The sequence below is a fragment of the Centropristis striata genome, chromosome 9 (genome assembly GCF_030273125.1).
Source record: "Centropristis striata isolate RG_2023a ecotype Rhode Island chromosome 9, C.striata_1.0, whole genome shotgun sequence".
NCBI lineage: Eukaryota > Metazoa > Chordata > Actinopteri > Perciformes > Serranidae > Centropristis > Centropristis striata.
This window is the reverse complement of record NC_081525.1, coordinates 11,389,788-11,403,692: the sequence shown is the minus strand read 5'-3', so window position 1 is coordinate 11,403,692 and position 13,905 is coordinate 11,389,788. Positions and strand designations below refer to the sequence as shown.

General features: G+C 38.3%; 1 protein-coding gene across 1 annotated transcript in view; it reads right to left on the bottom strand.

The window, feature by feature from the left end:
- The window catches only part of ptprfa (protein tyrosine phosphatase receptor type Fa), a 248,912-nt gene that overhangs the window by 130,899 nt on the left and 104,108 nt on the right, over positions 1–13,905 (bottom strand). The window contains exon 5 of the mRNA XM_059340745.1: positions 13,704–13,892. Coding sequence (XP_059196728.1) covers positions 13,704–13,892 — 189 coding nt within the window. The remainder of the gene's footprint in view (positions 1–13,703; positions 13,893–13,905) is intronic.

The following is a 13,905-nucleotide window of genomic DNA, read 5'->3' as shown; positions in this document are numbered from 1 at the left end:
GTTTGGACAGATATAATGATAACAACAAAAATAGCTCATGAGTTTAATTTAAGAGCTGATATCTAGACATTTGCCATGGTTTTCTTGATAATGATTTTGGTTATTATCAAGAAAACCATGCAAAATGTTTAGATATCAGCTCTTAAATGAAACTCTTATGGACTCATTTTTTTGTTATCATTATATTTGTCCAAACAAATGTACCTTTAGTTGAAATTGAAGAAAACAAGGGTGGTCTAATAATTTGACTGTATGTTGTTGACAACTTTCATTTTGGGGAAAAGAAGATAAAAACTTACCTGGCACCGTGATTTAGATCCATCAAAAATTTCATAGCATATTTTTTTTACAAACATTTAATATTCAGTTGCCATTAGAGAGGTTAGGTTTGTGATAGAAAACATGGATGTATTTTTAGTGACTATGCAGTATTATACATTGTATAAATTGGCTGTGAGTGCGACATACATCATGCAGTTTTGCAGTGGACAATAATAAGAAATGTGAAAAACAAAACATTTAAAATGTACATATTTCAGAATACAATCCTGAAATGCAACATGGGATGGGTTTGTGTAACACAATGTTAAGACCTTTGTTTAGAAAAACAAAAATTAAAGTGGTTTAATGTGTGTGTAGCCACATCCCTGGTGGATCTGGTGCAGAGAGAGAGCCCAGAGATGGAGGAGGAGCCTTCATCTGGGATGTGTCCTTACATTACTCACACACGCACACACACACACACACACACACGCATAGACAGAAAAACAGACACACACACACACACGCGCACAGACAGAAAGACAGACAGGCACACACACACACGCACACATGCACAGACAGAAAGACAGACAGACAGACACACACACACACAGACAGACAGACACACACACACACATAACACACATTCACCCCCCGCACACACACACACATGCACAGACAGACACACGCACACACGCACGCACGCACACACACACTCTATGAGTATGAGGGGTATTTTATGCCAGCACACTATACTTAAACGCCTAGAATGCGTCGCCTGTGCCAGCATAAAGTCTGATTAATAGGCGTGCTTACAGACACGCGTATTGCGAGTACACCAGATGACATGGGTGACGGGTGAAAAGTGCCACGAGCGAACGTAGTGGACGCCTGTGTGTGTGTGTAACGCGTGTACGTTAACAGTGTGTTACTCTGTGTAACAGTTCAGCTGTTACACAGAGTCTCAGCTTCATATGGTATTGTTTATAAGAAAGCACAACTTACAGATGAACTCCAAGCCCCCACAGAGCTGTCAGGATATTTCTATTATTTTCAGGCCAGTTTTTATTTTCTTGTTAACGAAATCTCTCTCTCTCTCTCTCTCTCTCTCTCTAGGTTTGAATGATATCGAATTGATATTTAATGATAGCAAGGGTGAAAGGGATAATTAAAATAATTTCAGCTACTTAAAAATAGTAGGCTAATAGTAAAGTGCAACGCTCACAGCCAGTTCCCAGCTTCGCGCGCGGACACACAGTTCATTACGCACCAGCTGTAATTAGGTAGGTTTACCTGCCTGCAGAAGCCGTAATCGCTGTCTACCCTGAATATTAAGTAGCCATGCGGACCTATCTAATGAATATTCAGTAGCCATGTGGACAGCAGTCCGTTCACAATATGATTCCATCGGACCTTATATCTACACTGCTTAACCCAATTCGGCACTTATGCACAGTCCCATTATGTTTTACAGACATTCGTAGTTAACTAATGAGGTAAAACATTTTGTTTAAGCTGCATTTTGCTGACTTTCACTCCTAAAACAGGCTAATTAAGCCTCCGGTTTTGGCCGGAAAAACGTTAAGTTTATCTGGTACGTACGAGATAGTCTTTCTCTTCATCTATAAGTTGTGCTTTCTTATAAATAATACCATATGAAGCTGAGACTCTGTGTAACAGCTGAACTGTTATAGGCTTACACGCGTTACACACACACACAGGCGTCCACTACGTTCGCTAGTGGCACTTTTCACCCGTCACCCATGTTATCTGGTGTACTCGCAATACGCGTGTCTGTACGCCTATGTAGAATTGTACTTAACAGTCACGCGGGTCTTCATGTCACGTATTTGAGGCGTAGTTCACCCGTCACGCAGCCGTCACGTAGGCGTATGTGCAACAACGCGTGTACAGCGTCTGCGTGACGCCTACGTGACGCCTGTCTGTCCATTGAAAGTGAATGGAATTTACACGCGCACGTTAGACGTTTGATGTCATCGCATAGGCGCTGTACACGCGTTTTAGTATAGTGTGCTGGCATAAAATGCCCCTCATATATGAGGGGTATTTTATGCCAGCACACTATACTTAAACGCCTAGAATGCGTCGCCTGTGCCAGCATAAAGTCTGATTAATAGGCGTGCTTACAGACACGCGTATTGCGAGTACACCAGATGACATGGGTGACGGGTGAAAAGTGCCACGAGCGAACGTAGTGGACGCCTGTGTGTGTGTGTAACGCGTGTACGTTAACAGTGTGTTACTCTGTGTAACAGTTCAGCTGTTACACAGAGTCTCAGCTTCATATGGTATTGTTTATAAGAAAGCACAACTTACAGATGAACTCCAAGCCCCCACAGAGCTGTCAGGATATTTCTATTATTTTCAGGCCAGTTTTTATTTTCTTGTTAACGAAATCTCTCTCTCTCTCTCTCTCTCTCTCTCTCTCTCTAGGTTTGAATGATATCGAATTGATATTTAATGATAGCAAGGGTGAAAGGGATAATTAAAATAATTTCAGCTACTTAAAAATAGTAGGCTAATAGTAAAGTGCAACGCTCACAGCCAGTTCCCAGCTTCGCGCGCGGACACACAGTTCATTACACACCAGCTGTAATTAGGTAGGTTTACCTGCCTGCAGAAGCCGTAATCGCTGTCACCCCTGAATATTAAGTAGCCATGCGGACCTATCTAATGAATATTCAGTAGCCATGTGGACAGCAGTCCGTTCACAATATGATTCCATCGGACCTTATATCTACACTGTTTAACCCAATTCGGCACTTATGCACAGTCCCATTATGTTTTACAGACATTCGTAGTTAACTAATGAGGTAAAACATTTTGTTTAAGCTGCATTTTGCTGACTTTCACTCCTAAAACAGGCTAATTAAGCCTCCGGTTTTGGTCGGAAAAACGTTAAGTTTATCTGGTAAGTACGAGATAGTCTTTCTCTTCATCTATAAGTTGTGCTTTCTTATAAACAATACCATATGAAGCTGAGACTCTGTGTAACAGCTGAACTGTTATAGGCGTACACGCGTTACACACACACACAGGCGTCCGCTCGTGGCACTTTTCACCCGTCACCCATGTTATCTGGTGTACTCGCAATACGCGTGTCTGTACGCCTATGTAGAATTGTACTTAACAGTCACGCGGGTCTTCATGTCACGTATTTGAGGCATAGTTCACCCGTCACGCAGCCGTCACGTAGGCGTATGCGCAACAACGCGTGTACAGCGTCTGCGTGACGCCTGCGTGACGCCTGTCTGTCCATTGAAAGTGAATGGAATTTACACGCGCACGTTAGACGTTTGATGTCATCGCATAGGCGCTGTACACGCGTTTTAGTATAGTGTGCTGGCATAAAATGCCCCTCATACACACTCACCCCCCCGCACACACACACGCATGCACACACAAAGACACAGACACACACAGACACACACACACACACACACATACACATTCACCCCCCGCACACACACACACACACACACATACATACAGCAGCTGAATATATATTTGTCTATCTTTTCATTTATCTATTACCATCTTCCCCTTTTGTGGTGATTGTCTATCTCATTGCACCAGTCAGCACCTCTACATAACAGAAACCTCTTAAGAGAAGATGCCTCATTCTCACCTGAGAATTGCAAATGAATGCTGATGACCTCGTGCCATGAAAAAGGTTTAGAAAAGATGTGACTCCTCACAGATGAAGAAGTAAAGTCCTTAACAAAATGTTCAAAAGTGACGCAACTTCCTCTGTTCTTCAGAAGTCGAGCCTTCGATAATGTGTTCCTTCTAACTGCAGCTCCCAAGGACGAGGACGAATCTTATTACATTAATGACAAGCACTTAACGGACTCATTATTCATGAGTCACCACATATACCAACTGACTCTCTTATGACCTATGACCTCCAACTGACAGTATAATGATAAGTTTTACTTTCAAATATGATCAAATATGGTTTGGTTTAGGGTGCCTTCACACCTAACCTGTTTGGTGCAGTTCACCTGATTGGTTCGGTTTGTTAAACTCTAGTTAAGACCAAACAACTGGACTAAGGCATAATACATACTCGGCAAGAACAGGAAATATGTTCTCTCTCCCAGGGCTGCAAGAACAGAATGGTGTCATTTTTCTTCTTGCAGCCCTAGGAGAGAGAACACATGTCTCTGTTCTTGTGGATTGGACTTGAGTGCTGTCTTTATCATTTATCTTAGCTCCAAAGCAATAACAGTCCTTTTCAGAAAAAAAAATGGATAGTCAGAAGTGGCCCAGTTCAGATTTCAGTCTTGACCTGTGTACACTGAAAAAAGTGATTTTGACCCTTAGTAAATGTTACATATATTATTTAAGCAAATTTTAATAGAAATGATGTATTATTTAACTCATAATTTCAACATATATTGTCAGAATTATGACAATCTTATTTTATTTCATCCAAATTTCAAATTTTTTTTGTCAGTTTAGACTGTTCATTCCATCCTTATGATTGTGGTTGACAGAATCTGAGCAGTGTGTTTCTGCTTTCTTGTGTTGTTTTGTTTGTATCATATTAAAGTTGGTGGTCTACACATCTTGTGGTTCCCTGTCATGTATGATAGCTAAAAAATATTTAATTAGAATCAACTTAATTAAAAAAGGTACAATTTAAACATTTTAATTGATTTGAAAGAGTACAATATATTTAAAAAACATACACAATTTATTTAAGTTCATTTAAAGTGGGTTTATTTGGATTTACTAAGAAAATTTGAGTAAAATGAACTCAAAATAATTGAGAAAGAATTACATAATATATATTTTTAAAATTTACTTAAAATGTATAAGTCCAGTCAACATAATAAAGATATCTAGATTCAGATAAAATTATGTTGTGCAACCACTTGTCATAATAAAATTATGTTCATTCAACAAAACATTTTTTTGAGTGTACATGACACTTCTCTAATTGTGTTGAAAGGGTTAACAACAATACAACTGTGTGATCAATGACATCACTGTATGTTATGAACACTAACATTACATCCTTGAAGCACCTTTTTACGATGCTCTTCTCTAATTAACCTAAAGTTGTTACCCTCGTCCTGATACCACGTTAGAAGGACAGTATTAATGCAGCAGCAGTTTTTCTTCTAAAGCTGATTATAATAATGTGAGTTGCTGCACAACATTGGTTTTAACACTGTGTTCTTTGTATGTGTGCCACATGTACCATTAATGTGACAATCAATCAAAATCACATTATTCCTCTTCTTGGGCCAGATTCACAAAAGTGTTCTTAAGATAAAACTTAAGAAAATTCTTAAGAAAAACAATAGGATGTTCCTTAGAATGTTCTTGACTGCAATTCACCATTTTTTTTTCTTAAGAATTGTCGTTTGTCTTAGGAACTTCTAAGTTTTCTCACTTAGGATGTTCTTAGATGTTTAAGTTAAGATCACTTGCATGGTTTCAGTAACTTGGCCTACTTAAAAAACATGTTCATAGTGATAAACTAAGTAGTATCAAATACAGCAACTTCCTGTGTGATTTACTAAGAGTACATTGTAGTGTAATCTAGGAATAGGTTTACATGTCACATAGACTTAAAGGAAATTTCAACTAACTGCCAAAATAAGCTTTATGTGATACATTCACACAAAAAACTACCCTGACCAACTTCAATGAACAAAAATTGTTACCACATTGTCTAGGGCTAAAATAAATATTAAAGAAATCATATGAATGTCATACAAATTTGTTCAAGTAAATACAAAACAAGACTTTTCAAGAATCTCATTTGTTCTCAATTTCTATCTTAGGAAAAAAATTAAGAAGAAAGTTAAGAAAACAACTAAAGAAAAAATAAGAATTTCTTCATGAATACCAAATCTTCTTAAATTTTGTCTTAAGAGCAAAGTTAAGAAAAAAGTGTCACTTTAGAAGCATTTTTTTCTTAAGTGAATTCAAGAGTATGAGAGACTATATTCTGAGTTTGACAGACTGAACAAACTGCACCAAACATTTTACAATAGACGTGAACCCAACCAACAGAAGTACTAACGTTAGCTCCCTGGTAGGGAAATACTGTCCCAACAGATGACTTTCTGATCTGAATTCATACATTGTTGTCTTGAATGTTAATGAGTATTTGTTTGCAACCCTCGGTTAGCCTGCTGCTGCCTGTAAATCAACAAGAAAGTTGCCGAACTAAACTATATCCACTGTTTTATTTGATGACATTTCACCTGCAAGTGTGGACCTGTTTACTGTTTTCATCTCTTCCAAGACCATACACACTTCTGGAGAATGTGGTGAAGGCAGAGAGAGTGGACAGGGAGCTGGAGATGAGACATACTGAGGTGACAGAAGGAGGAGGAGGAGGAGGAGGACGAAGGCGATGGAGGAATGAGAGGAGAAGAGGAGTTTTATGTACCCAGCATTCTTACCTCTGATCGGTGTACCACCTGGTGAGGTAATTTGAATGCAAATAAGATTAGAGATAACCATTAGCTTAAAGAGAAAAGAAAAAGTGAAACAGAGAAGAGAGACAAGAATGTTTGGAGAGCAAAGAGAGGACAAACAGCAGAGATAAGAGTGACTCTATTCTCACCCTGTTTAAAACAAACAAATGTATCCATGAAGGTATAATTTAATGTTTAATAAGTCAAAGTGCTGGTGGAGAGTGAGACATACATTTACTGACAATTTTCAAACAAAATTAACCCTTATGCCCTCTTCGGGCATTGTTGTACATTTTTCTCTTTTTTTTTCCATTTGTTTATCATTTTGGCTGTGTTACAGCTTGAGGCATGACTTTTTGCAGAAACTTTTTCTTCATAGTAACATTTTTGAAATCCATTGTCATTAACCCATACATGTCTTTTTTATTCCATTGATGCATTTACTACCCTCTCGTGACCTTCGTGGCCAAAAAACAGCTGCTATTAAATCACCATACATCAATATTTTTTAATATTGAAATTAAATACTGACATAACAGAATGCATGGTTTTATACCATAATGGCAGTGAGAGTGAAAAATGTGGTTTGAATGGAAGTCTATGAGGCATTTTTGGCCATGCACGTCATGAGAGGGAGTAGCTGGTATTACATAAAAATAATACTAATGCAATCTAATCAATTTTGTTGCTAATCTTTGACATATCCAAGACTCTAATCACCACCAAAACCTCAGCTCCCTACAATTTATTATATGGAAAATAATTCATTTTTTTAATGATTTTTGGGAAGAAATTATGGACAACTTCAAATATATAAACTGACATAAAAAGGATTAAAATTCAGGAAATTATTTAATGTTTGGTAGTTTTGAACAAGTCTGAAGTTGTTTAAGAGATTTATTTTTTAAAAATCAGAAAAAAATATTGTTGTATGGTGATTTAATAGCAGTTGTTGTGTGCATGGCCTTTTTTTGGCCACGAAAGTCACGAGAGGGTAGTAAATTTAAAGAGGGCATAACTTCTGTACAGATGTATATTATGTTCCCCTAAAGCTCTAAAGCAGTGTCTTATTTTGGCATGTGGTTATTGACTTTAACATGCTGCTTATTTGTGATTTAAAAAGAAAATCCTGTTGTGATCATAAACCTCCTTATTCCCCAAAACCTGCTATTTTCCCTGACAGCATCTGGCTCTCAGGCCTGTAACCCTCAGTCACCATCAACAGGAGCTGCTTTGTTTCGAAACCCCAAACTGTTTTCTTTTCTTTTCTTTTCTTTTCTTTTCTTTTCTTTTGCTGCCGTAACAAGCTGCCTGCTATCCCTCTGATGCAATTAAAACTGCATTCATGTCCTGTCCTACTGTGATGTTGCCTCAATGGTGGATAATTGTACCATCAAGCCTACTATCAATGTATTTTTAAAACAGTTTTCTTGTCATTTGGGATACCTAATCGTTTTCTCACTGCTGCACTATTTAGGGCTGAACAGTTCGAGGAAAATATACAATTGTGACCAATGTCTTAAATGCAATTTCAATCGCAGTTTAAACAAGTTACTATGATACCAAGCGTAATTACACACTTATCTTGAGTGTATTGGTAAAAAAAATTCAAATAATATATTCAGTTTAAAGGGATAGTTTAGGTTTTTTTTAAGTGATATTGTATGAGGTACTTACCCACAGTCAGTGGTGGAAGAAGTAAGTAAGATCTCTTACTTAAGTAAAAGTATTAATACAACACTTTGAAATGATTCCACTACAAGTAAAAGTCCTGCATTCAAAACTTAATTAAGTAAAAGTATCAGCATCAAAATGTACTTAAAGTATCAAAAGTAGAAGTACTCCTTATGCAGAATGGCCCCACTCAGATATATAGTCTAAGTATATTATTTGATTATTTTTATTGATGCATTTATGTAAGAAGCATTTTAATAATGTAAAGATAGTGCTCATTTTACTTCATATAATGCTATGAGGTTTAATTAAAAAAAATAGCTGATCACTTTAAACTGATCATGTTTTTTAAGTCTGGACCTGAAAAGTAACTAAAGCACTACTAATCTACCAAATGTAGTGGATTAGAGTATCACTTCAAAAAAACTGAACTATCCCTTTGAATGAATTCACTTTTTAACTGTGGATCAGTGTTAGTTACATTAAGCAGCAGAAGCACATTGTTTTGTCCTCAATTTAACTCTCCTGTCATGTTGCGGGTCAAATTTTCCCAAAAGTTAAAAATCTAGAAAAAAATAGTTAGTATAATAGTATAAACCATTGTATTTCATATGTAGGTCTTTCCAATGTACTCATTGAACCATGATCTGTGAGAGGTAAAGAATACCATTGCACTAAATATTGATTGAGATGGTTAGTAATGGAGTTTATCATGAAATAAAAACAATGGTTATTGGGATTGTTTAGTTTCTGACACTTAAATTAAACATGCCCCTTATCAAATTGACCCACAAACATTATTGCTGTTCCTAAGAAACGAACATAACAGGAGGGTAAACAGACGTTAACAAAGTTTTTTATCACCCTAACCCAAACTAGCTTATTCTCCTTGGCAACAGATGGATATGGATATAATAGTGATTTGGTATAGTTTTATTTCTCAGAAATCTGTTCCAAAAAAAAAGTGTCATTTTGGCTTTCCTCTTAATATTGCAGGCTTTAAAATAACTTTAATTAGTTCCACTTGGGTACATCTGTTGGCAGCAGTTATTAAGACCCCTTAATTACATGTCATATATTCTAATCAATGCTCTTAAAATGACAATCACACTCAAATTAAAATTTTAAATGATTCATTGTTCAGCCCTAGTATACTATTCATTCCAGCATTTCTAACTCTAATCTTGCATCTCTTTAGGTTTTGGGTAATCTTCAGTAACTTGCATGGTTAAAGAGAGCTATGGTTACTATGCAGAGGCCAGTGATTTGCATAATAAACCAAGCCTCTCTTCAATCACAAAGAACATAAGGAGTGTCAGACAGGTGATGAGAGATAGCAAAAAAGGGGGGGCCCTGGAAGCTGTGTGGCCCCTGTGGGTCTGGTGAAGGGGACATCAGCAACTTTCAGAGGGCCGGGCGGTACTGAGACCTGCCATGACTTCCCTCCGAGGCCTTCTCACAGGTAGAAACATCCCACGCCATTTCAGCATGGAATCAGGGTGTCATGACAGGTTTAGGGGTTTTATTGTGAAAAATAATAGGACTTTATTATATTTTCACAATGTCTGGATTGGGAGGATTTTGTTTGCAGTAGTGTCGTTGGGAACATCATAGCAACTTTGCACCTGTGTATTGAACTGATGTGTGTGGTGTGAAAAGCACCACCAGTATGTCTCCATTTGTCCCTTTCAAAGCAGAACTTATACAATCAAAACAAAACTGTTTTAATGTGGCTCAGGAGGTAGAGCTCGTTGTCCCCTGGTCATATGGTTGGCAGATCCCGGACCAGTTGGTCCAATTGGTCCAATTGGTCAAGGCAGTGAACTCCAAATTGCTATTTTCAACTTGCATGGTAGCTTTGCATGGTAGCTGTGTGTGTGTGTGTGTGTGTGTGTGTGTGTGTGTGTGCCACCATGGAGATGTGATTGGCTGGTAAAGGGAGCATCTGTTTTTTTTCTTTACACCACTATCAATTGTCTTGCAATAGCCAGTCCTTTGTGGCTCTGGAGGAGCTTCACATCTGAGAAAATAACTAGTGATGTGCCAACGAAGCCTCATGAAGTCTCATTTTCTTTATTTTCCCCACTAGATGGCGCCCAATGTTCAAGAAAGCCCAATCGATTGCTAATATTTGAGCATTTTTCTTTAAACTAAGAGCACCATCTAGTGCACTCAGAGAATAAGGCAAATGGTTAATAAGGCTTCATTGGCACATCACTGAAAATAACCCTGATGATATGATTGTTATGTCACCAGATGATGTCATGACTGATGTCATCATATAGGCTCGGCCTTGTAGACTGCACATTTTTAAAACTTGTAGGCCTTCTGTTAAAAACCCGGGGGAATGGAGTTTGCCTTTTGCCAGAAAATAACGAGGGTTACTATACTGTAACCCTCGTTCTATGAGCGTAGACGTAGCCCTCTACTGGACTTAATAGAGAAAACCTCAGTATGAATGTCCTAAGGCGAAAAGCCGGCACAGCTCTTGATGGCAATATATCGGGACTTTTGCGGTAACGCAGACTGAAAGGAGCTTATATAATATCTGGGGGTCATCGAGCTGTGTTTTCTCATTTATGTTTGTCTTCGTGAGGACAATTATCCTTCTGTCAAGCATTCAGGATGAAGCTCACAGTAGGGCATACTGAGGTTAACATCCTGTATAGAACGATTCAGGACCAATAAATATAAGCTTAACCCATATACTGAATATACAGTCATGGAGGAAAAATATTAGACCACCCTTGTTTTCTTCAGTTTCTTGTTCATTTTAATGCCTGGTACCATTTCCATGGTTTTCTTGATAATAACCAAAATTATTATCAAGAAAACCAAGGAAAATGTCTAGATATAAGTTCTTAAATTAAACTCTTCTGAGCTTTTTTGATGTTGTTATCATTATATTTGTCCAAACAAATGTACTTTTAGTTGTACCAGGCATTAAAATGAACAAGAAATTGAAGAAAACAAGGGTGGCCTAATTTTTTTTTCCGATGACTGTGTGTCAAATAACACATAATCATAGAATTATGTGTTGGCAAAGGCAAAATTTCCAATACCAGTTGCAATACCACTTTAATAGCCAGTGACTGCAGAAACAATTTAGCTGGAGCAAACTTTGTCTTCTCACTTGCCGCTACGATTTTCTGCTTCCTGAACTCAAAAATTGAGTCTTCAGTGCCTGGTCATATAGATCCCAGTGTGAACATATTATTGCTGTGTTTGACAATCTGGCTACTGAGTCAAAGAAGAGCTTTGTCTTCTTCTTTCCTAATTTCCCTGGACTTTTAGATCCCAGCAGCCCGCAGTCACAGTGCTCACTTGTCCAGCATCCAGTCACAGAGTCACAACACTCTTCAATAAAAAAACAAGCTTTGGTTGTAATTACTGGCAGACAGTTTGAGTTCTGCAGCTTGAGAGAAGGCCTCACAGAAGCCAGAGGACTTTTTATCTCTCTTTTCGCAAAAGGGGCAAAGGTCTCAAATTAAAAAATAAAGCTATTAAGTGTTTCTTAATAGATCAAAGTCATTTAATAGAACGAACTAATTCACGAGCAAATCTAATCACCCCTCTTTATAATGAATTCTATTGAAACAAATAAATTGAATAATTGTGGAGTGCTGACTTTGCACACGGATATATATTTCTCTGGCCTTGTCACTGGATAACACTTTTTTCATTAAACAGAGTCAGCCATCTGTGCCTGGCTGCTATGAAACGAAGTGATGCAAATTGTCCTGCTATTTTCTTAATAGTACATGGCATGTTTGTCTTTACCTCGGCCCAGATTGTGGCTTCGAAAAACCCTCAGATTGGACTTCAAAGCCAATTATATCCTCTAGCCTGTCTTTTAGCCTTTCTTCCTGGCCTGTGTTGAGATGACAGCAGTCACAGGAGGGGCCCCGGGCCCTCGGTGATGAGAAATAGGTTTCTTCCTCTTGATGCAAGGGCTGGCAAGAAAGTTTGGCCCTGGACAGCCATTCCAATGTTGTGGAGGTGCTTTCAACTTTTGGCAAGAGGCAAACATTTTCTATTTTCTCACAGAAAGCAAGAAAAAGGGCAGCTGACAGGGTTCATGGAGCTTGGTGAATTAGCCAGCAGCCATCCCGCTCTGGTGGGAGCTTCTTTGACTGGTTTTTGTGGAGGAAAAATGCCCTATGTGCTCCTTTGGATGCTGGCCATCTTCTCACAGAGGTGCTTCACATGGCTGCCTCAGCTTTAACATTCATCACTATCTGTGGAGTGTTAAGCACTGTTGGCACACCACTGTTGCCGCACAGGTGCTGCTCAAGCAATTACTGCAATCTACAATATCTGAGTATATCTGGAGTGTGAATCATTTATTTCCATTATACACTTACGGTGTGTTTTTTACTTTCTGAAAGTAAAAAAAAAGCAAGATAGACCCTCAGATCTTTCACAGTTCATCTACAGGTGCATCTCAATGAATTACAATATAATAGAAAAGTTTATTTATGTCGGTAATTCAATCAAAAAGGTAAAATAACACATATAGATCCATTACACACAGAATGAACGTTTCATGTCCTAATTTATTTAATTTCTTCTAATTATAATGATTATGGCTTACATTTAATGACGCCCTGAAATTCAATCTCTCAAAAAAAATTCAACATTACAAAAGAATAATTTTAAAAAGTATGTTTAAAATGGAAATGTTGGCCTCTCATCCATCTCAATACTTGGTTGGGGCTCAAAAAACAGCACTGCTGGTGTTCCTAAATAGGTGCTCTTGCAATGGGTAAACGGTGAACTCAAAAGAAGAAAATGCAGGCACTCTGGTGGATTGGTGGAAAAGTTAAAAACCCTTTATTTTAACATGGGTTACATATAAAAAACACCAACACGTGCGCCTTCATACACCCTGAGGAAGGCACAAGCCGACACGCGTTGGTGTTTTTTATATGTAACCCATGTTAAAATAAAGGGTTTTTAACTTTTCCACCAATCCACCAGAGTGCCTGCATTTTATTCTTTTGAGTTCACTTGGTTGGGGCTATTTGACTTGAACTAATGGAAATGGACTTTGCCATGATATTCTAATGTATTGAGATGCACCTGTGATCAGTGGTATTTGTGAGTGTAAAGTGAGTTTATGGTCTCATATATGGCATAAAAACTTGATCATTCAGCAGAGTGTGTCATATGAGCCTAGATTCTGTCAATGCATACCTGACCAAATGTATCAACGGTCAGTGAGCTCACTCACCAACACCTGAAAGTGCAGCACTGATTGCTAAACAGACATTATTGTGTAAACATGAAATTAATTGAGTGCTTTACCTGAACGCAGCTGTTTTATACGCCCATTGCTGCTGCTGATGTCCACAGGTAGGAAGTCTTTGAACCAGTAGATCTCCGGATCAGGGTTGCCGCTGGCTGCACACAGCATCGTAGCGGTACGCGTCCTCTCCACAACCTTCAGCTGGGGCCCCATGTCTATGCTGGGGAAACCGTGAGGGATCTGGTCCTCTGTGACAAACAC